This window comes from Pyrus communis, chromosome 6, assembly GCF_041283825.1.
Source record: "Pyrus communis isolate YQ-2024b chromosome 6, ASM4128382v1, whole genome shotgun sequence".
Lineage (NCBI taxonomy): Eukaryota > Viridiplantae > Streptophyta > Magnoliopsida > Rosales > Rosaceae > Pyrus > Pyrus communis.
The window spans coordinates 4,391,710-4,411,256 of record NC_142570.1 but is presented as its reverse complement, the minus strand read 5'-3'; the positions used below and the strand labels follow the sequence as shown (position 1 = coordinate 4,411,256).

Below are 19,547 nucleotides of genomic sequence, written 5' to 3'. Positions count from 1 at the left end.
ATTTTGAATAATATGAACATATCTTATTTTAGGTTATCATTGAAAGAATAATGTGCAAATGAGAAATTTTATTCGGACCCATATAACCTCTTTTTACACTTAACTTACTTTCTACACTCATATTACTTTTAACTAATCTATCAATATCTCTTTAACCCAAATTTACAACCTAAAGTACTCTCACAAACTCAATTCAATACATAAATTTATCTTTACACCCATTTATAAAATATAAATCCAAAATCGAGAACTATATAATACTTGAAATGGAGCATTAAGAACTGTACCAAAGCATGTTGCAAAGAAGGACCCGCAATCACACGTTGTGCTGATGACTTCATCAACTATTCTACCTTATCTGCTGAAGATCTGATGCGATGGTTTGTTAAGTATTTACACACTTAAGGGGAAGTGTTGCAGTCATATTTAGAATAAGAATGTAATTATGTAAATCCTAGTAGATATAGGAATGTATCTTATAATCCTATTAGGAGTAGATTACCTATTAAATGTTGTAATCCTAAAGGGAAAGGTTTTTACCTATCCTACTACTATAAATAAAGGCACAATGGGGTGAATCAAACACACCTCACAATTAAATCACTCTCTCTTCTCTCTAACCATAGACAGCCCCCTCTCTCTCTAAAGCCTAAATCATTCCATCAAATAGGCCTACAACACAATCAAATTTCTTTTTTTTCAATAATACAAACGGGAAATTAAACACAAAATCTCAAAAAAAATCTAAAAAAGGATGATTGTATTTGATAATTTTTAGTTCAATATTGGAATGGTAGTGGTAGATAGCAAATATTATAGAAGACAATTTAGAGAATGAGTGAGATGGATGTATAATATAGTGAAGTGATACGTCTACTATTTGTGATGGGATGTGCTTGTCTCTTTCCCTTTGCCAACGACAATGCAAAAAGGACTAATAATACACTGAAAAGATGTATGTCCTGTACTTAAAATTGAGATCTTTGTAGAGCTTAAAGATCAGATAATTTCGGTCGTTTAAGATAGAGATTCGAATTCTTACTTTATGTGAAGTAGGCCAATAAAATGGACAATAAAAAACACAAAATTTAAAATTTATACTTCGAATTACCTGGTTCGTTGGCTTCGTACACAAAAATTCAAAGAGCTTCTCGATTCTTATCTCCCTCTTCTCCCACTTTCTCTCACCTCTCATGTGCAAAGCAAAACCCTAACTAGCCCTCCTCGCAATCAAGTGCTTGGAATCCTAATTAAACACACTTGTAAGATAATTTGATTGGATTAATAGCAAACCACTCAGTCAAGTCACGAGGTTGCAAGCAAGCAAGGCATTATGTGTGTGGCTGACTAAACATAATTAAATAATATAATCAAAACCCAAATCTTAATTAAAAACACAAGGGATTCGTATTATTCTCATTATGGCCTCTTGTCATACGACACCACGTGACCGGTTTTCCCCCCACTAATTGCAATTCTCGAGTGTTAGTGGGATTTAAGTATTTAATAGAAAATTAAGGTGGCAGATTTAGTGGGTTGCAGGCCACCAAGTCAAACAATCCCACCAAGCAATATAAATCTGGTTAATTATAATTGGATGAAATTATTATTTAGCTAGATTTTGATCTAGTAAAAATATGATGGATTTGAGAGCTAAATAAATCAGATTGGTGTGCTATTTTTATTTATTTATTTATTTTTAAAATTCTTATCCAGAGGAATCATTCTAAAAGAATATGAAATTTATAGGATGAAATAAGCTCAAGCAATAAGAGCAAATGACATTTTACTGTAGTGGTGAAACACAATTTTACGTATACACTCTGATGCGAGTTCGATCTCCAATGATCCCCTTTTCTGGCCTTTTCCCCTCTCCTTCCTCCCCTCCTCTCTTAATTTCCTCTTCTTTTTTCTCTATCTACAAAGAAGCTAAAACAAGATGATGATGCGGCTTAATCTTGAGCATTCAAATAGGAGGGGAGGAGAGGGAAGAACGAGAGGGGAGATAATCTAGATCTATTTCGAATAATATGAACATATCTTATTTTAGGTTATCATTGAAAGAATAATATGCAAATGAGAAATTTTATTTGGACTCATATAACCTTTTTTTATACTCAACTTACTTTCTACACCCATATTACTTTTAACTAATCTATCAATATCTCTTTAACCCAAATTTACAACCTAAAGTACTCTCACAAACCCAATTCAATACGTAAATTTATCTTTACACCCATTTATAAAATATAAATCCAAAATCGAGAACCGTATGATACTTGAAATGAAGCATTAAGAACTGTACCGAAGCATGTTGCAAAGAAGGTCGATACCAAAGCAACAAGGTACAACAAAGAGGTGAACAATTGCAGGCCTTGATTATTAAATCATAGACTGATGCCAAGGAAATTAAAATTTCATGGTATAGTCTCCATATCCATATCCATGTTCTTTATTTCTTTTTATGTTTTAAAATACAAAAAAAATTATTGTAAGTATTGGTTGTCATGATCACATTCTGATGAGAAAAATGGAGTATTGACTTAAGAATTTAATTCAATTGGAGTTTTGGTTTTTAATTTAAAAATTGGCGAGTCATGGTTCCAAACTTGTTATAGTGTAGATCAATGATCTTTTTGGATAACTCAGTTAAAACTTTTGTCTCTTATTTTTTTTCTCTTGTAACTCTTTATTTTAGCCAGAATGGACATAAGATAAAGATTGCGTGGTGGTAGAGATTGATTATTGAGTGTGGGTTTATTGATAAATTTTAGTTTCATTGTTAATTTCATCTTATACTTCATAGTAATTATGCAATAGGATAAATTTGGGTATAGAGGTGATTATATGGGTTCAAATAAAATTTCTCTGTGCAAATATTTCACTCAAATCGAAATTTGTTTAGTTATCTTATTGTGACTAGAGACGAACATAATTGTTGATAAACAATGAAATGTTCACAATAATAATAGAATGACTGAATGATTTTTTTGAGTTGATTAATTTTTTATAAAGATGTTGTAAAGATGTTATATGAATGATGACCTAAAAAATAAATTGATCGAATCATGAAATTACTATGTGGTCCGAGTCCATACTAGTGTTTAGCGCTGTATTATGTGTGTATATGTATAAATGTGTATATACAGTATATGGATTACTGTATAATGCAATATCTTAATGGAGCAGTACTTGAATGCAAACTCTATTGAGAACCATACATTTCTGTTCGAGTCCATATTTTTCTAATATAGATTTGGATCCAAATCTGAGCTCAGTTTTAACGTTAGGATTAGGATCTGCAATTTTACAGTAGATATGAATATTATTGCTTAAAATAATATGGACATGGAGCCAATATAAACAAATATATAGTATTTCACCTTTCAGCTTTGTTTTTCATTTTTCAGCTTTTGAAAAACTTTTAAATGGTGACTTTGGAATCGAAAACTTTCCAGATCTCTGTGTCCGTAGTCGCCTGTCCGACCATTCAATTTAAATTATTTGGTACTCATTAATTTATTTCACAAGTTTATTTTATACAAAATCGAGCTTTTGAACGGTTCAGATTTCGAGATCCGTCGACTTTGGATAGAGAGATCCGAAAAGGATATCAATTTGTGGTTGGACATAAACAATTTTACCATTTTGATACACAAAATTCACATGCTTGCCGACACACGTAAATAAAAATAGATTACATCTTTCTTTACAGAGAGTGTACATCAAGTTGTCAACAACTATGTCAATTTTTTGTGTCTGAATATTGTATTTTCAGTCCAATCGTTTTCTGAATTTCATGCAAAAAATCAAAGAATATGATGAAAAAAAGAAATACAAATCCAAGAGACAGTGAAAGATCATTGTCCATGTCCGATGCCTAAAAATATAAAAAAGGAAAAGTTTATCATAAAAAACAAAGAAAAAAAAATATATAGAAAAATCTCACCCACCCATCTCTTTCTCCCCCACCAATTGTTTTCAAAAAAAAAAAAAAAAAAAGTTATCCCCTCCTGCTCTTCCCTCCACCTATATACTTCCTTCAACTGTAAAACAAATAAAAAAATGCAGAAAAAAACAACCATCTAAAATTCCATTTCACTCTGCTCAAACATCATGGCCTGGCTGTTGCTCTTCTTGGATCCCGAGCTTTTGGGTCCTAAACCCTATTTAATATATAACATCCTAGCCCACCAACATGATTGGCTTCCTCTCCTTGTCCCTCCCTCCTAGGCAGCTGCTGCACCTCCTCCCCCTCCTCCTCCTCGGACTTCTCACCCCTTTCTTTCCGTAGCCTGCAGCCAGCTGTTTGTTGTAATGCCTGTTCATCCATGGATGACCCTCCCCTCCTCCTCCTTATTCATGTTGCTCCTCCTCTCTTTTTCTCTCGCCGCCTCGGCCTTGAACCCGCAAGGCCGAGCTTTGCTCTCGTGGAAGCAGAGTCTCAACGGCTCTGTTTCCACGAGCGCATTGGGAAATTGGGACCCGAATGACGAAGCGCCGTGCGGGTGGTTTGGGGTCACCTGCAACTCCAACGGCCAAGTTGTGGAGTTGAATTTGAAGTACCTTGATTTGCTGGGTCAGCTCCCTTGTAACTTCACCTCGTTGTCGACCATCACCAAGCTCACGCTCTCCGGCACCAACCTCACCGGCTCGATCCCGAAACAGATTTCCACTCTCAGAGACCTCACCGTACTGGACTTGAGCGACAATGCATTAACCGGCGAAATCCCAACCGAGATCTGCTCGCTGCCCAAGCTCGAGCAGCTTCACCTCAGCGCGAATCGATTGGAAGGCGAAATCCCAACCCAAATCGGCAACCTCACCAGCTTGAAATGGCTGGTTCTTTACGACAACCAGCTCAGCGGCAACATTCCGAAATCGATTGGCGATTTGCACAATCTTGAAGTGATCAGAGCCGGCGGGAACAAGAACCTCGAAGGCCCTGTGCCCCACGAGATTGGAAGCTGCAACAATTTGGTAATGCTGGGATTGGCAGAAACCAGCATTTCGGGCTTCCTCCCTCCATCTCTTGGCCTCCTCAAGAAACTCGAAACACTCGCAATCTACACCGCCTTACTCTCAGGTCCGATCCCACCTGAGCTTGGAGACTGCTCCGAGCTCCGGGACATCTATTTGTATGAGAATTCGATAACGGGATCGGTCCCAAGCCAATTGGGGAAGTTAAACAACCTTCAGAACCTTCTTCTCTGGCAGAACAACTTGGTGGGAGTCATTCCGCCGGAGCTCGGCAACTGCCTGCAGCTATTAGTCATCGACATCTCGATGAACTCATTGACTGGAATCATTCCCCTGTCTTTCGGAAACTTGACTTCGCTTCAGGAGCTGCAGCTGAGCGTCAATCAAATATCGGGCGAGATTCCGGCGCAGCTCGGAAACTGCCGGAAACTGACGCAGATCGAGCTCGACAATAACCAGATCACCGGTTCGATACCGGCGGAGTTCGGAAACTTGTCGAACCTTTCTCTTCTTTTCTTGTGGCAGAACAAGCTCGAAGGAAGCGTTCCGCCGTCGATTTCCAACTGTGTTAACCTCGAGTCCGTTGATTTGTCACAGAACGGCTTGACGGGGCCGATTCCCGGAGGGCTCTTCAATCTCCAGAATCTCACCAAGCTGCTGCTGCTATCTAACAACTTCTCCGGTGAAATTCCGTCGGAGATCGGAAACTGCTCGTCGCTGATTCGGTTTCGGGCCAGCGGCAACAAACTCGCGGGAGGGATTCCGCCGCAGATTGGGAATTTGAGAAACTTGAATTTCTTGGATCTTGGATCGAATCGGCTTAGTCGAACCATACCGGAGGAGATCTCCGGCTGCCGGAATCTGACGTTTCTGGATTTGCATTCCAATTCGATTGGGGGAGATTTGCCTGGAGGTTTTGATAAGCTTGTATATCTCCAATTCGTGGATTTCTCAGACAATTTGATCGAAGGGACGTTGAGACCTGCAATCGGATCACTGAGTTCACTCACCAAGCTCGTTTTGGGAAATAATCGGTTCGCGGGTGCGATTCCGAGTGAACTCGGTTCGTGCTCGAAGCTACAGTTGTTGGATTTGAGCGGGAACGAGCTGACAGGGAATATTCCGGCCAGCTTGGGCAAGATTCCCGCGCTGGAAATCGCTCTGAACCTGAGCTTGAACCAACTCTCCGGCGAGATACCGAAGGAGTTCGCCGATTTGGACAAGCTCGGGATTCTAGACGTCTCTCACAATCAGCTCTCCGGCGACCTCCAATTTCTTGCGGACATGCAAAATCTCGTGGTCCTCAATATCTCGCACAACAACTTCTCAGGGAGAGTCCCAGACACGCCCTTCTTTTCGAAGCTTCCACTGAGCGTCTTGTCCGGCAATCCCTCGCTCTGTCTCTCCGGAAACAACCAGTGCTCCGCCGCGAACAAAAATCCCGACGGATCCCGCCGCCGCAATGTAGCAGCGCGCGTGGCCATGGTGGTGCTACTGTGCACCGCGTGCACGCTTCTTCTCACGGCGTTCTACATTATCCTCGGAGCAAAGATGCGGGGCCCGGCCGGACTCTTCGGAGGGTCCCATGAGCCCGACCCGGAGGACGACAGCGAGTTAGACGTGGGCCCACCGTGGGAGGTTACGCTTTACCAGAAGCTCGACCTGTCGATTGTCGACGTGGCGCGAAGTTTAACTCCTTGCAACGTCATCGGACGGGGCCGCTCGGGCGTCGTTTATCAAGTCACCATCCCCTCAGGCTTATCCATCGCAGTAAAAAGATTCCGTCCGTCAGAGAAATACTCGGCCTCCGCATTTTCCTCGGAGATTGCCACGTTGGCAAGAATACGACACCGTAACATCGTACGGTTACTCGGTTGGGGCGCGAACCGGAGGACGAAGTTACTGTTTTACGACCATCTGGTCAACGGTAATCTGGGTTCGTTGCTGCACGAGGGGTGCGCAGGATTAGTGGAGTGGGACACCCGGTTCAGGATAGCGTCGGGCGTGGCGGAGGGGTTGGCGTACTTGCACCACGATTGCCAGCCGGCTATCTTACACCGCGACGTGAAGGCGCAAAACATTCTGCTGGGGGATCGATACGAGGCCGTTTTGGCGGACTTTGGACTTGCTAGGCTGGTGGAGGACGATCCAAACGGTCCATTTTCAGCCAACCCCCAATTTGCCGGGTCCTACGGCTACATTGCGCCGGGTAAAGTTTAAAAAACAATTAATTTCGTTTTAGTTGTCTTAATCATGGGTTTTACTTTTAACCATCATTGTCTTTGCTCAGTCATTATACCCGTTATGAATGACTTCTGATTGTGGTAATTAGATTTTTAATTAAGCATGTCTAGGAAAAGAACTTAGGTCTAAACACATCAAATTTAGCTTCTAGACAGTAATTTGACATCAATTAGTGATTACCATTAGACTTTTGGTTCAATTATGAGTTTGATTAGGTGACTTTAGATGAATATGATGGAATTGATGTGAGTATGACAGATGTTAATATGTCTAGCAGGAAGAGAACCTCCGCCATTACCAAATTTTCATCCACTTAGATGTACTCGGAATTTTTTCTCGCTATCAGTATCACTCACATCACATGATAAGATAGAGATAGAAAGAGAGCGCTGTATCTGGGATGGAAAGCTAGAATCCACTAAGTGGGACTCAAGATGGGCAAGTAGTAGTACAGCTTTAGTAGACGGACCCTTCTAATTGTAGCTTTTCTTGTTGCTTGGTATTTGTTTAGTTAAATCACCTATATGGTCCATATGCTGTTGGGGTTATTGGAAAAAGGGGCTTTAAACTGTGTGACATGACATGTCTTTCACCTTGATATATCAAGTGTCCAAAACATCACATTCTTGGTGCTAGCTAACATCAAAAGATGCTTACTTTTTCAGCAATATTTGCATGGTTTTCATTTCATCTTTTTGCATTTGTCTTCCTCTCAGAAAACCGAAAATTTTACGGTGCTTTTGAGTGTCGTGTTTTTAATAAAAATTAATTATTAAGTCTCGGGTATTGTATTTTTGTGAAAAATCTAACGGTTAAAACTCCTGATATATAGAATTCATCGGTATATATCAGAAAATCTCCTTAAAAACTTGCATAGTTTTCCACAACACCAAAGCTGATAATTCAGTTGTTATCTGCAGAATATGCCTGCATGCTAAAAATCACTGCAAAAAGCGATGTGTATAGTTATGGGGTTGTCCTTTTGGAGATCATAACTGGGAAAAGGCCAGTGGACCCATCATTCACAGATGGGCAACATGTGATTCAGTGGGTCCGAGACCACCTGAAGAGCAAGAAGGACCCTGTTGAGATTCTTGATCCTAAACTTCAAGGTTATCCAGACACACAGATACAAGAAATGCTCCAAGCTCTTGGAATCTCACTCCTCTGCACCAGCAACCGGGCGGAGGATCGTCCCACGATGAAGGACGTGGCGGCATTGTTGAGAGAAATTCGACACGATCAGGGCCCGGTGGCAAGCGAGGTGCATAAGCCGGCTACCAACGCCTTGAAGAATTCATCGTCTTCTGTGACACCGGCTCAGTTGCTTCAGCTGCAAGGCTCCTCTCATTGCTCACTTGCTTACTCATCTGCTTCAGCTGGTTATCTGTCAGGAACTCAATAACAATAATGTCATATGTTGTTGAAAACATATAATTATTCGTTAGGAATTAGGATTAGGTGTGAGATTATTTGTAGGATTAGGGCAACATAATATGGGCATTGCCAAAGAGTGCTTAATTTGCAAGAGTGATATGGATTAATTGATATCACAAGTTGAGCACAGTGATTGTACAGCAACTTGACATTATTGTACTAATTAGTGAGTAATGAATGAGAGGCCAGCCATCAATTTCTTGAATTTCAATTTACTTTCACATCTTATTAATGTTACGGATAATGAGTTGCAATCCACATACAGCACGCGTACGAACGGTTGTTAATGATTTTTATTAGCTCGTAAGTCTTTTCAAATATCAGTTAATCACATGCATTATCCTTGAAAATGACGCTTAATTCAATTTGTCGGGCTATGGAACAAACTCCCATGCCATTGGCCTGATTCTTTTCTTTAATAAACGACAAATTTCAATACAGTATCAACACCATGTCAATGTTACTATGACCAACATAACGTACAGACATGATATCGAAGCAATTTCAACAATATCGATGCGCATTCATTCTCTAGAGTAAAGAACAAACGTCATACACAGAGAAATTCTATAATTCGATAATATGAGAGAGAGAGAGAGAGAGAGAGAGAGAGAGAGAAGGGGGGACAACAAAACTACTTCTATTGCTTGAATGTGAAGTCATTTTCCATAATTTGTTTCTCAAAAATGCGTGTGTTGTGTGCATGCAGATTGCAGATACAATGTCTTATTTTTCTCTTCTCGGGGATGTGAAGGTGGGCGAGAGAAAGGTAGGGGATTTATGTGTGGTGGGGAAATGTGGGCAGCTATTATAATTTGAGAAGCCAACCTCCTTATCTTTCCCACAGTCGCTGTTTTAAAGATAATCAGCAGCATCAAGGCCCACCATGTGATAGTATTGGACACAAGAATTTATCTTAATCAGAATAAACAAATAATATCTAAATCTTTTTATGAAATCATGGTTGTAGCTACATTGTTTAGAACGGATGCACTCGAGTTTGAATTGTAAAGAATTTCACCTTGGAAGTTTACTAAAGATTGCATTTACTAATACAGAGTCGGGTTATTTCTCATACCGTCAATTAATTTTATAGGATAATTTAAATTTGTTCATGGTATTATAGTAAGTTAATCCATGTGTGAAGCCTAGGCTTACAAGTGCTCTACGTCATCCGATTTGTTTTGTTTATATGTAAGAACGGAAAATTCCTCACACCTTATCACACGCATGTGGCCGTTTTAGGATTTGAAGAAATGTCTAACATTGAGTTGAGCCAAACTTGTATGTCCTTATAACGAGTTGGGTTAGTCTATATTTTGGCAATTGGTTTTATGATAAATCATTCATGTAGTTTGGATTAGTATAAAATAAAATGTTGCTTGTATGAAAACAATATTGTATCATAAGAGTATTTATTCTGTATTTCTGCTTTAATTTATGGCTAGCTACATTTTATACCTTTCAAGTTTGAGGTGACTTTTGAGGTTTCATTTTCTCAATATCGCACCCTTAAGTTTTGAAATTGTATCCGTTTACACCTTTTATCTCTTTAAACATCTAACCATCTATTAAACTGATGAGTATTTTTGTCAATACAATGCAAATTTGTCTTACATGTTAACTTATATAAGGATCTCAAGCTCACCAATCATCAGTTTAATGAATTATCATATAATAAATCCGACCGAACACACATATTAAAACAATTTTAAGACCTCCAATATGAAAAAATTAAAAATTTATAATCCATTTTAAAAATCACTCCAAACCTAAAAACCTAAAAGTTATAAAATGAAAATATTTAGCAGTATCTTCCATACTGGTGCAGAAAGGTAGACAGGAAAAAAAAGAAAAGAAAGGATACCTGTCTGGTGATCCTTTTGCTCGCTTGAGCTCACGTGATACACGTGCTAGCATGTGAGATGAGAGATCTGAGATCTCTTATTTTCTTGGTGTTGATATTACTTTTTTTTCTTTCAAAAGCACACATCAAAGATTCCCAGTGTAGATCATGAGGGACTTGTATGGCTGTATATGCAGCAGTTTGCAACGTTGTAGGGTCCACTGTTCATGATCTAACGGCTATATGATGCTCAAAGGCCTAAGGAAACCAAGGCAGGCGTGGAGCCCAGTTTTTGTAATTCACATTCTTAGTTACTATTACAGATGGAAATGTTAGGTCAGTCGCAAATACGTTTGCACGGGTTGATTATGGCCGTCCATACTTTTTGATCTGGTTAGTTTTCGTCATTCATGTTTGTAAGACGCATAAAATATGATTTGTGACTTTCAATTTGTTGGGAGGGAGAAAGGGTACATCTGAAAATTTAAGACCCAAAAGAGACGTTGTCTTTGTTAATGTGAGAGTTTAGTTTTCTTTGGTAGAAGGTCACTAAAGTAGGGTTTATTTGGAACTACCTTTAAAATAGTTAAAAACGTTTTTTTGTAAAAATATTTTTGAAATTAAATTTTAATAAAAAATCCAAATGAATTTTAAAAAACCCTTGAAAGTGCACCCTACAAGAAACACATAACTGGTGCTTCTTACAGAAAACACATAACTGGTGCTTCTTACAGAAAACACTTATTTTTAAAACCCATTTTTTTTATAAAAAAAAACCACTTTCAATCATTTTAAAATCACTATCAAATGAGGCTATAATTGTTATTTATCAGACAAAGATTGCAGAACAATAACCAATTCGGTAGTCTAATTTACTTTCATCCAAATATTTATACAATAAACAAAATATGACCTCAAAGTTAATATTTATTACATTAATATGACAATTCTTCCTCATCAAAGTATAACCTCAAAGCTGAATATTTACCTAGGCTGCTAAAGTATCTAAAAGCTAAAAAAGAATTGGTTGTAATTCTCAATCGTAGAGATCATCTTCCTCTCCAGCAACTGTGGCTGAAGAAAATGGGGTTGGAGCTGCTTCTCCTCCATTGTTCTCTGTCTGTGGAAATCGAAATTCAGATCCAAACCCACGAGATTGTTGCAAAGTCTGAGCAAACACCTGGTACTTCTTGATGTCTGCATCACTCACACTTCTTCGGGCATGTTTCATCGATTCCTCAAAGTGCACTGGCTTGATCTCGGGTCCCTCATCAGTTTCATCTTCCTCCATGGCTTCGGAGTTCTCGTTCTTTCTTCTTTGCCTCTCAATATCCTATAAATGTTTGAAAAGAGGAAAAGATTAGCATAATTTTCACGAGTGTTGTGATTTTCATGTGATTTATAATAAAAATTCAGAATCAACTTCAACCATCATCTATGGATCATGTTTATGCTGCGATTAGATTTCTTGTGTGTCAAGGAATGTTAAGGAAATTTTGTATTAGAAAACGAAAAAAATCTGTAAGGAGCATAAATTTTCTTCTGCAATTAGGCTTCTTGCTTGTGCTGCAAATAATTGCTCAATTAACTCAAGTGGGAGAAAACCTCTTACCTTCTCAATGTCTTCTCTGATGGCATATTTGCAGGCACGTTGACATATCTCGGTGATATCTGCACCACTAAAACCGCGCGTATAACGGGCAAGAGCTGCTAGGTCAATATCCTTAGAGATGGGTGACTTGCGCAGACATGCTTTAAAAATCTGAAGGCGCGAAGCCTCATCTGGGAGCGGGATGTAGATAAGTTGGTCAAGACGTCCAGGCCTGAGCAATGCCGGGTCAATAATGTCTGGCCTGTTTGTCGCCCCAATGACAAAGACGGTTTTCTTTGCATTCATTCCATCCATTTCGGTTAGAAGTTGGTTCAAGACTCTGTCTCCGGCACCACCAGCATCCCCCACAGAATTGCCACGCTGATAGAGGAGGGGGTTTGTGAGTTAGTTCAAAGTGAAAAATAGTTAACCTCAAAAGAAACAAGTAAATGAACCCGCAAACAGAATTTAGAATGTGATTGAAGGGAACAAAAATATAATCGTAAGTACCTGAGTTGCAATTGAGTCCAGCTCATCAAAGAAAAGAACACAAGGAGCGGATTGGCGAGCCTTGTCAAATATCTCGCGCACATTTGCCTCACTTTCTCCGAACCACATTGTTAGCAGCTCAGGTCCTTTGATACTGATGAAGTTGGCCTGACATTCATTGGCAATTGCCTTGGCGAGAAGGGTTTTCCCACAGCCAGGTGGTCCATAAAAGAGAACGCCTTTTGAAGGTGACATCCCAAATTTCTCAAACATCTCTGGATGCTCCACGGGGAGTTTAATAGTCTGCCAGAGGTAAAGTAATTAGTATAAATTTGGTCCAAAAATATTACGTATTGAAGAGGAAGATGAATCGAATCACAAACCTCTTGAAGTTCTCTTTTGACGTTCTCCAACCCGCCAATGGCATCCCACGAAACATTAGGTACGTCCACAACCTGTAAACCAAGAAAACAAGTTATCATTCTCAAGTCCAAAGATATTCTAACTCTCTGAGTAGCAACTTCTAAAAAACAAGTAAAGCTTGCTACCCCAAAACTTCAAAAAAAAAATAAATAAATAAAAACTTACAGTTTCACGCAAGGCAGAAGGATTTGTAGAGGACAGTGCGGTCTGGAAGTTTTCATTCGTCACAGCCATCGAATTCAACACCTCAGCATCAATCGTATCGTCTTCCAAGTCAATAACATCCATTTTTTCACGGATGCACTGGAGCGCAGCCTCTGTGGAGAGAGCGGCAAGATCTGCACCAACAAAACCATGGGTATCTTTTGCAACTCGTTCGAGATCAACCTGTAATAGTAGCAAAACACCAAGTAATTAACATAATTTATCGCAATGCAGGATAAACGATATGAAAATTTGAGGATAGAAGATCTTACATCATCTGCAAGTTTCATCCTCTTTGTATGGATTCGCAAAACTTCCAATCTTCCAACTTCATCCGGGACACCAATGTCAATCTCTCTATCGAATCTTCCAAATCTCCTTAGAGCAGGGTCGATGCTGTTTGGCCTATTCGTTGCTCCCATTACAATGACATGTGCACGGGACTTAAGGCCGTCCATTAAAGTCAGGAGCTGGGAAACTATACGCCTTCCCACTTCACCGTGGGTCTTTTCCCTCTTCGGAGCAATAGAATCTATCTCATCAATAAAAATGATTGAGGGTGCATTCTTTTCAGCTTCCTCAAACGCCTTCCTCAAGTTGCTTTCACTTTCACCTGCCATCTTGGACATTATTTCAGGTCCATTGATCGAAAAGAAGAACGCTCCAGTCTCATTTGCTACAGCCCTTGCAATCAATGTTTTCCCCGTCCCGGGTGGCCCATAGAGTAAAATCCCCTTCGGGGGTTTCACTCCAATCGATTTGAAGAGCTGTGGATGTCTAAGAGGCAGTTCTACTAACTCGCGTATCTGAGCCATTTGCTTTCTAACACCTCCAACATCATCATATCCTACATCCTCTAGTCTTTCCTCGTCCTCGCGTTTGACAGGCTCTCCCTCACAGAAAATCTCAGTATCCGGTGCAACAATGCAGTACTCATCAGGGTCTGTCTCAATGATCTTGAACTCAATGCTTCGCATCATGCCCTGAACCAGGAAAAGATCACCCTTCCTCACAGGGCGGTAAGCTTCCGCAAAGTATGCTGTCAACCAAGTAACAATGTTAAGAGACATGTCACAGAAGCACAAAGTGTAATTGCAAAAAAAATATTTATGTGTGACATAAACAGTCAAAAAGGAAATAATTTTCGAAGAGAATACTCACGCTTCAAATATGCATCGAATAAGCTTCCTGTCACGCCTTCAATTGTATCATCGATTGGAAGGATGTGAACCTTCTTTCCATACTTGACATCATGGCAGAGACGAACAGACACAATATCCCCGAGGCGAACCCTAAGATTAGCTCTCACAACTTTGTTCATTCTGATTTTCGGCTCCTCGCATTCGTTATCAGCCATAACAATGCAAATTGTGTCTCTCCTTTTCTTCCCCTGTACACCCAAAAAATGAAATAGTGAGATTTAATTTCTAACCATTAGACACTTAAAGTTCGAGGCATTAGAAACATAGAAGAGCGAAATATACCTTAATTAAAACAGTGTCTCCACGGAAAAACTGAAGCTTTTCCATTGCAGAAGGGTGCAAGGAAATCACAGAATTATCATCATTGACAGCTTCATCAACAACAAGGCGATTAGGAGACTTCTTTCGTTCCGAAATGGCGGTCGAAAAATCTTTCTTGTTACTTTTCCTGTATTTGCAAAAATAAATACTTTAGTTTCTCCTTTCTCGTAACGAAGCACTCATCAAAAACCAAAAAGGAAAATCACCAATGTGCATAAATTAAGAATCTAACGAATATCAAATTGTATCATTCAAAACCAAAATCCAGCAATACAAGACTTTCGGCAAAAGTTAAACATGAACTCCCCGGTAATTTTGCGCTACAAAATTGTTATGTGGCTCTCTCCCCCTACCATAACCAAGCAATACAAACACAGCAGTACACGAGCATTCTTTGGAAACAAAAATATGGTGCAAAAAAAAGAAAGGTTGAATCTATGGAGTTCAAGATTAGCTAGAGCGGATGTGCTCCCCATGTGCACTGAGTTTGAATTTAGTCGGGGAAGTTTAGATTAGTTTAAAGTAGAATACCGTTTACATTAAATCAACAAAAACAAAAAACACACGCATAGACACATATACACTGCCGTAAACCCTAAACCCTATTCAGTTTCATGAAGATTTTAGAAGTTAGGTTCTTTTCATGAAATTTTCACACGAAACAAACAGAGGCTAATACGAACTGCGAGAGCAATAACATATGGCTACGAATACGTACGGGTCCAAGGACGAAGACGGCTGAGATTGATCAGGAGCAGATGGACTAGGTGGCGCCATTGTTGCTGCTTCTTTGGTTTTGGTTTTGGTTTTTGGTGGTTTCTTTCGATCGTCAACGAAAGGCTTTTGCGAGTTTGGAAATCTGTAAAGTATGAGACGGTGAGAAAGGTGTTTCGTATTTATAAGGAGCTATAGAGAAAAGAGTGCACCTATTCCGATTAGGAGTAGGGGGTCTCTCCAGCAAAGGAGTAGGAGTTTTATTCCGGTTACTTGCGGAAAAAGATACTTCTCTGCCAACAGAAAATTTATGGATTATTTATTGTTTGATCCCTGTAATTTGGGCGAAGTTCCACTTGGGTCGTTATAGCTTCAGTTGTTGGGGTTTAAGTACTTGTAATCTACTATTAAAAAAAACTTAAATTGATAATTTTTTTGCTAAATTAAGGGTGGTGCTATTCTGCACACATCTTTTTATCTTTTATATACACCTGTTAATTTATGTCATTTAATCATTTTTAATTCATTCAATTCGACGGCTGAAAATTGAGAAATGCATGAAAAAGGTAAGGGCATGTTTGGTATCCTATTTGAAAATTTTAATCATTTCTCAGAACATTTCTTGAAAACAATTTTCTTTAAGACTCAAAAACTTGATTGGTTTGCGATTTAAAATTTTTAAATCTTACGACTTAAATTAGACAAAGAGATCTAAAAAGATGGGGTTGCATGAGAGGGAGAAATAGGAGAGAGGAGGAAAGAAAGTAAGAGATGATTGATGGAAAGAGAAAGAATAGAGAGGATCGGATGAGATAGAGAGGAAGAGGAGTGAGAAAAAGAACCAAGAGAATGAAGATAGCAGATTAGAGGAGAGACAAAAAAGGTAAAAAAAAATAGAGAGAAAGAGGAAAATAGAGAGATAGATTTGGAGTGAGAGGGGAAGAGTAACAGAAAAGAAAATAGTGAGTTTAAGTTTAAAAACTCTAAAAACTCACTTTTTATGTTTTTAGATAATAAGCTATATTTTTTAGTTAGTCTTGAGTTCAGTTTTTGAAAATAGTTCTATTAAACAAGTTTTTAAAGCCTAAAACTTGAAATTTATTTTTGAGTTTAAAAGGTTGGATTCAAGTAGAATATCAAACATGCCTTAAAATTTTGATTCTCGCCTTTGCACTATTGCTTCTATGAAATAAAAAGAAAACGAGAGAGTGATTTTTGCACTTTTGTATTTTTAGTCATTTGATTGAATACCTCAGCCAAAAATCAAGGGATAGAATTAAGCAGAGAAATGTAGAAAATCACAATTAGAGTGGAAATTTGGACCTCCTTTTATATAATTTTGTTCTGTTGGTATTCAAATTACCCTTGACCAAAAAAAAAAAAAAAGTCAAATACTTTTGACAAAATTTTATTGGGCCCAGCCATAAAATCACTTCGGCTCTCTCTGGCCTGGCCTCAAGTATTCTTCTGCAAATCAAAGAGGGCGCGCGGAGAAACAGAACGTATGAAATCCAAATTATTATTTGACCATAAAAAATGGAAATCCGGATTAACTCGATAGCATAAGTTACAAGAAGAAACATGGGTATTCAAATTGAGGGGCAAATAGGGAAGGTGAACGGGAAAAAATTGGGGTACAATGAGTTCGTGGAAGGGTACATGGAGAAAAACCAGCCTGTGATGCTCACAGGTCTCATGGACGATTGGAGGGCTTGCAGAGGCTGGGTCACCGACAATGGCTTGTCAAGTCTTCAAATTTTCGCCACCCATTTCGGAAATTCCAAAGTTCAGGTACTAAATTTCTTGAAGAAAGCTGATTTCAGTGAAATTCATGAATTATGAAGTGTGTTTAGAAGGAATTAATCATAATTAAGAGGATTGATTATGTGGTAACTAGATATTAGCTAACCCATCAGTTCTTTTTTGTTTTCTGTAGTTAAAGATTCAAGCTTTATACGTTTGGTGTAATATTGCAATGCTAATTAGTTTTAAGGTGATGTGTGATTGTCATGATTAAGAAGTATGTTAGAGGAATTAAACATAACTAAGAAGATTAGCATTTTGGTAATTAGATATTAGAACCCATAATCCCTTTTATTTTGCTTGGTTTTCTGTAGTTTGTAGTATAATTAATGGCTTAAAGGTTCAGGCTTTGTGTATTTGATTAATTTAAGGTGAGGGTATAGTTTGTCACTTAAAGGTTGCAGATTGTGGTACTAGAGAATTCACAGAACAGAAGAGAACGAAAAAATGACCGTTGCGGACTTTGTCGAGAAATGGCTCGGGGACTCCATTCAGGAGCATAGTGAGGCTTCAGGTCACGAAGCTATGAGCCAAATGTTGCTATATTTACTCAGAAAAATAATGAAATAAGTTGCTCGGATTATCGTTTTGTTTACATGGGAGCAAAAGGTTACAGAATATTAGTGATACGTTCATTCTCTTTCTCTCGCTCTCTAGTCTTAGATATGATCAGACTCAAACTTTTTGAGATTAGCTGTCCCTTTCTTTGGTTTATGCAGGTACTTAGACTCCCCTTCATGCTGATGTTTTCAGGTCATACAGCTGGTCAGCGAATGTGTGTGGCAAAAAGCGGTGGATTTTGATCTCGCCTTTCAAAGTCATCTTGTGCTTGGCAGGCAAGTTTACATTTACCTGCAATAATCAGTTAGATCTATGTCGGGATATTTTGATACTGTATTGCTTTGATGAAAGAAGCGTGTATTTCTCTGCTTATCCAACTCTTACTCTCTCTTTCTGTAGCTAAAAGCTGTGTATATAATATCTCTGGTGATGTTAGCGAAACTAATGTTCCTGGTTTTTCAAAGGTAAATCATCAATCTATATCTTCAAGTTTTCTCTTGTCTAGTTGTATTTTTTGCTGCTTTTCGTGTGTTGAGATTGTGTATTCTTCTATTGAGCAGGCAATCCGGTTGGAGCGCCTTCAAGAACCAAACGAGATTATCTTTGTACCGAGCAGATGGTATCATCAAGTCCATAATTTGGTATTTCTTCAAGTTTGTTTTGTGCTTGTTGTTCCATTCTATCATAAAATTTATCATCTTATTCATGTTCGTAATGCTTTCAGGAAGATAGAATTTCCATTAACCACAATTGGTTCAATGCCAAGTATATCGTGTTAAATTGGCGATGCCAGTGTTCTATGGCACTAATTTATATCTATTTAATTATAGTGGGATTTGCTTTTGAGGGAGTACTAATTTATATCTATTTAATTATAGCCTAAAGCTTGTTTAAACTTCCCCAGTGGCTATTCCGAAGCACATGGGCATAATCAACTTAGCTTCCGGAAGAGAGGGGTGGAATTCGGGATTTTAGAAAAAGAAAAGGAAAAATCATAATCTACTAGCTAATTGTTTCTTTTTAATGCAGGATGAACTTCAGTGATTTCTTAATCTTCCTTGCACGGTTCTTCTCGGCCAACTTGATCCAACTTCGTTATCTTGCTAGAAAGAATGGAAATCACACTCGGAATTCATCCCCAATAGCTTAGAATTTCACCTTTAACCTTGCAACTGTTCAAAAAGTTGCATCTAATATAAAATATATTGAAGATCTGACAGGAAGTCATGGATTTCGTTTGGATTTCCGGGAAGCCTTAACTGATCCTGAGTTCTTTAAACTTAATACTGATTTGGGAAGTATATATGGGATGGTACACATGCAACCGGACTGGAATTGTGATACTAAGAAAGGAAAACTAATGAAAAAGGCTTGAAAACTTTGAGTTTTAATCAAAATGACAAAAATGTGTTGTAAGTGAATAGAACTCTCCCTTCTAAGAAAGCTTGGTTAGATGATATGAGGGACATGGACATTGTAGGAACTTGTAGGTCTCAAGTCTGTACTGCCAAGGGTCTTGTTAAATTTATAGAGCATGCTGTTGCGGAATTCATGGATGTTTAAACTGCAGAAGATGTTTCGCCCTCTAAATTGTATAATGAAAAGAGTTTCATGAGAATTGTTATCCAGCTACAAGATGTCCATGGTGAACTACTGGTTCTGTGCATCTTGACCCCTTTTTGTGGTGCTTCAACGCCAAGATACAAATCTGTCTGCAGCGCTGCTTATTCGG

General features: G+C 38.7%; 2 protein-coding genes and 2 long non-coding RNA genes across 5 annotated transcripts; 3 read left to right on the top strand and 1 right to left on the bottom strand.

Annotated features, from left to right (window-relative positions):
* The first annotated feature begins 4,050 nt into the window (after nt 1-4,050).
* LOC137710391 (uncharacterized) lies at nt 4,051-8,866 on the top strand. Its single transcript, XM_068449363.2, has 2 exons — nt 4,051-7,189; nt 8,145-8,866. Exons 1-2 carry the CDS (start codon nt 4,318-4,320, stop codon nt 8,627-8,629), a joined length of 3,357 nt encoding a protein of 1,118 aa, XP_068305464.2. The 5' UTR covers nt 4,051-4,317; the 3' UTR covers nt 8,630-8,866.
* A 2,596-nt stretch (nt 8,867-11,462) lies between these two features.
* On the bottom strand, nt 11,463-15,514 carry LOC137711666 (cell division cycle protein 48 homolog). The gene is made up of 9 exons (XM_068450922.2): nt 15,456-15,514; nt 14,699-14,864; nt 14,376-14,604; nt 13,487-14,253; nt 13,176-13,397; nt 12,971-13,042; nt 12,609-12,890; nt 12,120-12,479; nt 11,463-11,840 (listed from the first exon to the last, which is right to left on the bottom strand). Exons 1-9 carry the CDS (start codon nt 15,512-15,514, stop codon nt 11,544-11,546), a joined length of 2,454 nt encoding a protein of 817 aa, XP_068307023.1. The 3' UTR covers nt 11,463-11,543.
* Nucleotides 15,515-16,932: 1,418 nt separating this feature from the next.
* LOC148696133 (uncharacterized) lies at nt 16,933-18,137 on the top strand. 2 transcript variants are annotated; one of them, XR_015963396.1, is made up of 3 exons: nt 16,933-17,242; nt 17,659-17,863; nt 18,008-18,137. It is a non-coding gene; the product is annotated as an uncharacterized LOC148696133 (long non-coding RNA). The 2 variants fall into 2 exon arrangements; XR_015963397.1 differs by having other exon boundaries at nt 17,974-18,099.
* LOC137709779 (uncharacterized) lies at nt 18,135-18,671 on the top strand. Its single transcript, XR_015963398.1, has 3 exons — nt 18,135-18,279; nt 18,376-18,456; nt 18,646-18,671. It is a non-coding gene; the product is annotated as an uncharacterized LOC137709779 (long non-coding RNA).
* Nucleotides 18,672-19,547: the final 876 nt, after the last annotated feature.